Here is a 9283-nt window from a genome sequence, read left to right on the forward strand (position 1 = left end):
ATACAAACTTTTAGCTAAAAAAATAACCATATAAGATAAAGAGAATATTTTCTAACTCTAACTGCAGTGTCATAAACTTTAAAATTATCTTACTGTGGTTATAGCACTTTTAAAGCAGAATCAGCTAAACTTGAATTTCTAATTCCCAGAATTAAAAAAAAAAAAAAGAAATGAAATGAAACAAAGCCATAACCCTGATTCACTTACTTCTGGAGGAATAGATCTTAGCTCTTTTTCTGGAATGTTTTTGCCATTTTGACTCAGCCTAAATATTACTGCTAATAACTCAGCCTGGCATCTGGAAAGGAATGCTTTGAAATGTAACTTGCTAAATGGGGAGGAAATCACTATTTTATACATGTTGTTACATTAAATTATTATTCTTATTAATTGGACCAAAGGAAATAGAATCCATAGAGAATCTTTGCTTAACAAAATTTCTATCCTTTAAATTAAGCCATTCTCTGGTACTTAAACAAGATCGTTGTGGGGGCTAGGCCCTCTCCATTTTTATCTTTGTGCTTCTTTTCTCACAGCCAGCTATTACTAAAAACGGTTCTATTGCAGATAATCACATAAGCATAAATTTTCTGAAAATTTTCATATTTTTTAGTACCACCTAATATATTTTGTCCATGAATACATCTACCTATTTTATTGTCTCTTGTTTCACTGTCAGCCCTAACTTTAAAAATGTTTTTTGGCTTCTCTTCTTTTTTTATAACCTAATAATAAAACTTAATGGTAAATATAAGTGAGATTAGATGGGGGCCACATATGATTAAAATGTAATAATTAGTGTTACTTCTTTTCCACTTTGAGTCAAGAATTATTTTATAACCATTTCAACTCTTTAGATATTACAAATCTGGCCATACACTTTAAATTTAAAATATTAAATTTATTTATGCAAAATATATTGAGAAATCATGTCCTATTATGTTAAAACTGTGTGGTTATTTTACAAAATTAGACTTACAGGAAAACAGTATTTCCAATACAAATGGCTATAGTTTATAGTATAACATGTTTTCACAAGGAATATATACACTGTGCATGTAAGACAGATCCATACCATGTCCATGTGTCTTGAGGATTGTCTGTGAGAATACAGGCTAGACTTCCTCCATAGACTATCACCAGCTCTGGAGTCATAAAATTTTCTCAAAATACCAGTTTCTTCTTACATTTCTTCATAACACTTGGAATCAAATTTTTAGCATGGGAAAAACCTTAGAAATCATCTACAGCCAGTGCTTCCCAAACTTAAAAAATCAAAACATCTACTTGCTAAACAAGTCTTACAAAGATGCACCGGTATTTTATTTTTGTTACTGTTTTTAAAGATAAAATTAACCAACTCTGACTCAATTGAGCAGCTGCACTTTTTTCCTCTAAGACATCTCTATAAATATCCTACGATTTCATAAAGGAATATTTGGAAAACTATTTGGAGATTCAGTACTCTGATTTTAGATGAAACTGAGTAGCATTCACATTCCTGCCCTGGGTTTCTAGAAATCATACCCTCATTATTTGTGTGACATTGTAAACTGACATTGTTAGGCATTGGGTCCCCTTTGACCAAAGCAGTTTTAGCTTTAACAGTGAAAGCAGGCATAATTTTTCTCCGTAAATAAAACAAATATTTCATTGTGGATGTTTCTGTGGCTGCATGCAAGATTATTTTGTACTTTAAAACTGTGACCGTTTAGTAAATAAACATAGTAAACCTATCTGATGCTACTAAAAGGACATAAGTATATTATTTCTGGCTTTTAAAATACAACAGTCTTTAAGTAATAAGATATCTATCAGATTAATAACTTTCCCAGTTAGATTCTTTCTCCTTGCCCTACTCAACAAGAGCTCGTTAGTTTCTTAACTTCATGAATTATATTATGCTTAACCTTTGATTAAATAACATGAAATGCTTTTCTCCTGCAGATGTGGACAAAGTACAAGAAAGCAGAAATTCAAAAAGCAGGTCTAGGGAGCAACAAAGCTCCTAATTCTATTACCCACTACATGACATGTGGGCCAAGTGGTGAGTTTCTTGCTTAAAATGTAAATGAGATTAGTCTCATTTATACAAACTAACCGAGTTACTTATAAGAACAAGTGCACATTGCATTAACAGATGTAAATATTGCTTGCTTATTCATGACTTTCTGTCTTACTTATTAGTCAAGCAAGATTTATTGATTGCTATAAGTTTTTGCCTGTCAGTGCAGGAAACAAACCTTTAAATATTATTTTTCTTTTTTTCTTAATTTAAACTTAATTTTTTTTTTGAGAGGGAGAACTTAATTTTACTTGTGAATTATGTTCTAGGAATTCCTTTTTTAATCTGAAGTCTTTTTCTTTTTTTTGGTAGGAATACAACTTTCCCACAATGTTTTTGATAATTGAGAACAAACAAATTAAATACCTTTTGTATGAAGAGCCACTCAAAGAAAAATTGTCTCTGACTTTCTGTCACTTTCTCGTTCCTATAGAAGAAATATCTGGTGCATGTTGTTCTTATAGTGGCTACTCTGTATTTTATCTCTCTCTCTTATCTTCAAGCTTTTCTTATATTTTCTTTCTTCTTTCTACCTTCCAACTAAATACAGAGAGAAAAGTGTCCTTCAGTTTCTCAGTGTGAAGCCTTTATTTCTGAAGTAACAAGACACCCAACTATAGGAATCATTTTAAAAATTTTTAAGGAGACTTTAAACAATCCTTCGTGACTAGAGCAGGCAAGAAATACAAAACCTTCATTCCTTCCTTGAATCAAGGAGCACTACTGGAGTCAACTGCCAAAATTTTTAGAAGGTTTTAGGACTTACTATACATTGTATTGATAAGATCTACTGAATAAAGGATGTTCTCTCACTAAGGACCAAGTGTTATAAGATTCCAAGAAGTACTCCAAGAACAATCTACTTCTTTCGTCATTTGTTTATGAATTTATCCATGTTTGCTTAATGCTTCTGCTAAGTATTAGCCAAAATCTAGCCATTTATATTTAGTTGTGTAAATCTAAATTAAATGCTGTAGTATGTTGTGGAATGTACTATATATCATGATACAGAGAACATTGTTTTGGCATGTCAGACCTTACTTGGTTAGCAGACTGCATGTGTTGGTATCCTTTCTTTTTTTTTAACCAATTATTTTGATGCACTGCAAAAGAAATTCAGTTTATGAAGATAAATCTGAAAAATAGCTATAAAAAATTTACAGTAACATTAATCTTTCCGTATTCCCCTTTAAGCAACACTAAGCATTCACACCTGGATCCAAGGTAATTAAAGAGTGTTTTTCTGAAACTTTTTTAGTAAGGTGGTTTTCCAGCAAATTGCATTCCCAAGATAATGCTGTTGTGTTTTAAATTCATTTCCCTTCTTTAGTATTGGGTTATGTATGTGTTTGTTTTTTTAACACGAGAGCTGACTGTTGCTTAAGAAGTTTTCTTATGGCAAAAAAAAAAATGTAAATAATTTACTATGATCTGCATTTTGCCAGGAACTCATTTATTTTTAAGGTTATGACATATTAATAAGAACTTTTCTGTTTTTGTCCTTTATAATATTACATTAAAGTTGGTAACTGTTATTGGTACTTTTGAAATATTTGTATGCATTTGTTACCTTAAACATCTGAAAGAAGCACAAAAAAAGTAGATTTAGTTAACCCAGGGAAACATCAGTTTTTTTGTAGCTCCAATTTTATATCACAGTTTTATTTTCTTATGAAATCAAAAAATGCATTGATACTTATTAATGCAAATTCATTATTTAACATATCGGAATAATCTTAAAGGTCTGAAATGAGAAAGATAATGACTTTTTTATTTTAACAGTATACTTCTTAGGCTCTCATTACCAGCTCTAAAAATCTTTTTGGAATAATTCCATATTCATAGTGTGTGGTTTAGGAACTATGTGTTTCATCACTAACCTAGTAGCCATGAGACTGTGTGTGTCTCTCCCTGCCTCCCTTCCCTCTCTCTCTCCCATCCCCCTTCCCTCTCTCTCTGTCTCCCTCTCCCTTTCTCTTTCTGGTAGGCCAGTTAGCAGTATTGTGTTCATAGTCTACTTTCAGAAAGACTTAATGAAAAGAAAGACAGCATGTATAGTTGACCAGAAATTAAAAAGGAATTTAGAGAACTTGGACTTAACGTAACTTAATGCCACCATTAACTTAGGTTTTGCCGCCAAATAATGCTGTAAAATTAAATCACTTTTAAACTCTTGGATGAAAGGTGCTATGTAAATGTAAATACAAAGGATTCTTACTCAAATACAACTATTGCACAACAGACATATTTAAAACTTATTCTCTAGATTTTGAAACATCTCTCTCCATCGTGACTCCCTAGATTCAAGTATCAAATTGATAATGGGCATCATGGCAGTCTAGAGATACTTGCATGTAAAAAATGTAAATTCATTTTTAGGTGGATAAATTGAAAGTAAATATAGAAGTTATGTTTTAGCCAAATACAGTAAGTGGGTAACTTAGATTTATATTAACTAGCATCTAATTTGCACAACTAGGACACATCCCAGGACAATTACTGAAAGTTGGAATTTAATGAGTAGGAAGTGGCCCAGTGAGGGTGAATCATACCACAGCTTGACCTCTCCAGAACACTAATGTCCTAAAATAGAGAACCTATTGACTTAAGCAGCACATTATTGCTTCACATAGAACATGCTTAGGGGCAGCCTATATAGTACTGAGTCTAAGGAGGCTGACCCTGAGAAAGTGCAGTTAGAGACAAAGGGGAAACACTTAAGACCATGAAAGTAGGAATATTCTCAATTATATTCATCACGTTTTTCATACCATTTCAAGTAAGGACTAGATAATAACCTCATGAATATTTTACTTTCTCCAAAAGATTCAGAAGCAAACTTAGTAGGAAGTCACTCCTTTCCCTTAGATAAACTGCTTCTGCCAAACAAAATAGTATGGCTACCTAGAAACTTACTGGGGCCACTTTCCTGACTGGGGTCTGCCATGCTTTTATCTGGCTGTGTTCTAAATCAACACCTAGCCCTCCCCACCCCCACCCCAGGAAACTGAAGAATTAATATACAGGGTAATAGCTTCCGCAAAGAGCTCCAATAAAGTGCTTCAGATCTGGCCATGTGGAAAGGTTTGGTCCACGTTTTTGAACTGGTGGTTACCAAAGAGTTCATGTAACAGGTTTGTATGTAGCACCTTTCATGCAAGGCATGGTAAGAGCCTATTAAAAAAATCACTGTGCATATTACAGAACTACAGCCACCTCACAAATGAAGTATTACAGCCTGCACTGTCTTAACAGTTTATGTCAGGAAGTGAAAAAGATACTGTACCAAATCTGGAATTACAATGAGGAGTAATAATGTATGCTACATGACTTTGTATTTTAAGTTACTTTTACAAGAAAATTGAATTTTTGTGTTTTTCTTTTCTGCTATACTTTGTCCTGAGATGTATTTTTTCTTTAAGCCTTGAATGAGTAATACAAAAGGAGCCCATTTTGTGATATAAACCTTGATGTACATGTTGAGATATTTGGACAATGAAAATGCCTTAAAAGGAATGCTTATGGATAAAGTTGCACTTATAACACCCTTTAACAAAACCTGATTTTAAATTGTCTTTTTCTTTTCTACTAAGGGTTCTCTTTCAATGTTTGCCATTGTACTTATAATTGTTATTAAATACCAAATCAAATAATATAAAAGCTGTAACATTTCCTTTAAAAATAATGGTACTGAGGGATCTGGAGTTGAATGGCAGTGATTATTACTTGGTAATACCTATTACCAGTCACAGGAAGCCAGTTCGTAACAAACCGTCATTGGTTTGATTTGTTTTTAAAAACATTTCATTATTTTTCATTTTAGTTTTTAACTTTATTACTCCTAAAAAATTAAGTTGGTTTAACATTCACTTCAACTGATTGATATAAAAATAAAACAAAGAGGTGATTTTTATAACAAGTGGTTAATAATCATTTAAAAATTGTAACAGGGCGCCTGGGTGGCTCAGTTGGTTAAGCGACTGCCTTCGGCTCAGGTCATGATCCTGGAGTCCCGGGATCGAGTCCCGCATCGGGCTCCCTGCTCAGCGGGGAGTCTGCTTCTCCCTCTGACCCTCCCCCCTCTCATGCTCTCTCTATCTCATTCTCTCTCTCAAATAAATAAATAAAATCTTTAAAAATAAGTAAGTAAATAAATAAAAATTGTAACATATAATTTAGCTAAATATTATCTTTCCTTTCCCTTTGCTCTGGAAAACCTTTTTTCAGACCTAACCCATAACCTTGTTTAGATGATTCTTTCTAAATCTTTCAGGGATGAGTATTGGTTTGGGAAAAGAATGGAATCTTACCAGTTCTGTCAATCCCCACATAGTTTAAATACAATAATATATTGCACAAAGCAGTGTCTTTCATTTTCATTTATAGACTTTGGAGAGGCAGAATGTTAGAGGAGGCAACCAGTTGTGTATTCTGGGGCAGGTTAGTCTTTCTGAGCCTGTTTTCATTATAAGATGGGAAGGGCACTGTCCCCTGTCCTCAGTCTTTGATTCTATTCATTAAACCTTCATTTTATGTGCAAAGCAACCTAAAATTTCCTCTTAGAGATGTAGTAAACAGGCAAAAAGTAACATGGCACCTTAGAATAAGTTATCATTTATGGACAATATTTAACTCCACAACTCTTAAATTCATTCTTTATAGAAATTCTGCCGTGAGTAGACTTGTAGCTTCTAATCCTATATATCAAAAAATAACGTTTTTACTCTTATTTTGCCTTTTAGTGACAAATTGGTTACACTATCACTACCAGATGGAAGTTACTTTTGAGTGACCAAACTCAGTAAAATATGGTTACCTCACAACTATCCCATTTGCTTGTAAGAGAATTTTCATGATGAGATCTCTAGACTATTTCTGTAGTATAGTCTACCTGAGACCTTCAACTAATGAAGGTTTTGTTTTAAGCGAAAAAGTATGTTACTCCACAATTTTGAACTAGCTTCTATAGAACTGACAATATATATTCCTGAGTTCTTACACTGTTTCAGATGCCATAATTGAAGGGCGGGGGTAAGTAAAATTTAATACAGCCTCAGGGCAGAAAAAATTTTTTCCAAGTATGGTCACATTTCTAACCTCTCAAAAAGATTAAGCAAATCTTTCCTTAATCCTCATTCCCCAAAGATAACCACCATCAACAATTTAATATATTCCTATATTGCTTTTTATTTTTTCCCTTTATGTACAATATATGTATAATTTTATATATGCTGTTTTTGCAACTTGCTTTTTTCAAGTAGAGTAAACACCCTAAAGAAGATGTAAGATAGTTAATCTTAACTAGCCTTAGTTTTGTTGTTAATCTACTCTTAATTGTTGAAGGCATTCCTGTAATGAGTAGTGCTCATGGGGGATGGGAGGTGGACTCTCTGAACTGACTAAAACTACCTCAATGTATCTTTTTAAAAGCAGCTGCTTTTTATAGGGCACCTGGCCGGCTCAGTCAGTAGAGCATGTGACTCTGGATCTCAAGGTTATAAATTTGAGCCCTACCTTGGGTGTAGAGATTAAAGTAAAAAATAATTTAAAAAAAAGCAACTCCTTTTAGATGAAACGTTCCTCCTAAAATGATTTAATCACCAGACCAAGGTGCTAAATATTCTTATCACTTTTAATGCTTTTTATAAATTACAAATAAGAAAAACAGCTTTCAGAAATAAATGTATTCTAAATATCAGCCCAATTAGTTCTTTTTATCAAAATTTAGTATTATGGGATCATGTCCTGTCTTCTTCACAAATGTGAGAAAGTCTTCAGGGCTCAATCCCATGGTTGCAGCATTGGTCATTGGATGAAAGTACACCTTTTCATGTCCACCTTCCAAAAAAGCTGAATCCAGAACAAATTTCACATCTCCATCATCACAGAAGAGTGCCAAAGGTGTGGCACAGCCTTGGCCAACTTTTAGTTTTTCTAGCATGGCTGTTTCATCAGCAAACCGAAGATTTCCACTCCCAACACCTAACTGCTTGGCAAGATCATTTAAATTAATTTGTCTATCATGAAGAACGGTCACCAGCCAATAGCCTTTTTTCTTCTTGTCTTTAAGAAATAAGTTCTTACTATGTGCTCCTTTCAAATGTTGGATATGAGGCATCATTTCTTCAACTGTAAACACCTGTAAAATATCACATGAAAACTTCAAAAAATATGCATGTACACATACTCTGCTTGCTGGGTGAAGGTTAGGGAGTGCTCAATGCCCTGGATGTCACTGGTAGGGACCCATTCCCAGCCCATTAGAAAACACACCTTGCCGTTTCAATCCCTCATCTCGAGACCTCTTAGGCCAGTTCTCTTTTCCAATGTGCTGGCCAAGCACTCCTCCTAAAGTGTTTTTTGGTTTTTTTCTTTAAACTTTTGGTACTGAAAATCTACAGCAGCCAGATTCCTATTCCTTAGCATTCCATTACATCCAGACCACGTGACAGCCTCCACTTTACAAATATATAACCACAATGAGAGAGATCACGGGCAAGGAACGAGACCCCGACTAGTAACGTCAGAAGAGCTGGCAATGTGCACAGGTAAAGAAGGGGGAGAGTAAGTGTACTACATAGGAGGGAAGAAGGTCAGAGAAAATGATACAGTTTTGATGTTAAATTTGTAAAGCTGAAGATTTTTAGCGTTTGCAAATCCTCACATCAATACATGAAATCATGTTCATACCAAACTCTCTAAGCTTGGTGTCCTGCTGTATGCATGATGCCTGATACATCGTTGACACTAGAGACGGTTTACTGCCTCGTAGCTTATCTACACCATAAACACACACTGACCCAACTTTACATGCAGAAGTTCTCAAAATGAAATGTGACCAAAGCGCTCCAAGAGGAAAACCCTGTTTTCTCACAATAACATCATAGTCCCGAAAGGCCTTTGATGTTTCTGTGGGTCCCTTTCGTGCTCTGGAACCTGGGAAATGTCCGAGAACGGACGTTTCTGCGGCACCTTACCGCTGGGGTATCTGGTCTTCACGGCCCCGCCCGAGAGACGCCGCAGCGGAGCCCACCTCTCCCGCAGGGGGGTCCCAGCAGAGGCGCCTCACCTCCGGGTGCTCCACGACCTCTGTAGGGATGGCTAGGGCGCCGAGCCGCTGCTCCAGCGCTGCCCGCAATTCCGCGCCCGCCATGCTGCCGTCGTGGCCAGAGGAGAGCCACGGGGCGGAGAAGCGCTGAAACGGGCGTGGCTTCCCGC

The 9283-nt window shown here is 35.3% G+C and overlaps 2 protein-coding genes across 5 annotated transcripts in view; one reads left to right on the forward strand and one right to left on the reverse strand.

Moving 5' to 3' along the window:
- CCDC88A (coiled-coil domain containing 88A) overlaps positions 1–5623 on the forward strand; it is a 122154-nt gene extending 116531 nt beyond the window's left edge. For 2 of the 3 annotated variants that reach the window (XM_035001528.1, XM_035001530.1), the window contains 2 exons: positions 1948–2047; positions 2616–5623. In XM_035001528.1, the coding sequence (XP_034857419.1) occupies positions 1948–2012 (65 nt within the window). In that variant the 3' untranslated portion in view covers positions 2013–2047; positions 2616–5623. Of the gene's footprint in view, positions 1–1947; positions 2048–2377; positions 2556–2615 lie in introns of those variants that run through there. The other variant, XM_035001529.1, reaches the window with a different exon arrangement.
- Positions 5624–7676: 2053 nt separating this feature from the next.
- On the reverse strand, positions 7677–9283 carry LOC118008116 (prolyl-tRNA synthetase associated domain-containing protein 1). 2 transcript variants are annotated; one of them, XM_035001539.1, is made up of 2 exons: positions 9043–9283; positions 7677–8204 (listed from the first exon to the last, which is right to left on the reverse strand). In XM_035001539.1, exon 2 carries the CDS (start codon positions 8184–8186, stop codon positions 7770–7772), a length of 417 nt encoding a protein of 138 aa, XP_034857430.1. In that variant the 5' UTR covers positions 8187–8204; positions 9043–9283; the 3' UTR covers positions 7677–7769. The 2 variants fall into 2 exon arrangements, with proteins under 2 accessions (XP_034857430.1, XP_034857429.1); XM_035001538.1 differs by having other exon boundaries at positions 9135–9242.

Source organism: Mirounga leonina, unplaced genomic scaffold, assembly GCF_011800145.1.
Source record: "Mirounga leonina isolate KUSES-001 unplaced genomic scaffold, KU_Mleo_1.0 Mir_125, whole genome shotgun sequence".
Taxonomy (NCBI): Eukaryota; Metazoa; Chordata; class Mammalia; order Carnivora; family Phocidae; genus Mirounga; species Mirounga leonina.

Coding starts and splice junctions, on each gene's coding strand:
- LOC118008116 (XM_035001538.1), bottom strand. CDS start 9,218: ATGGCGGGCGCGGAATTGCGGGCAGCGCTGGAGCAGCGGCTCGGCGCC. Junction 8,205..9,134: donor AGGTCGTGGAGCACCCGGAG/GTGAGGCGCCTC, acceptor GATATTTTACAG/GTGTTTACAGTTGAAGAAAT.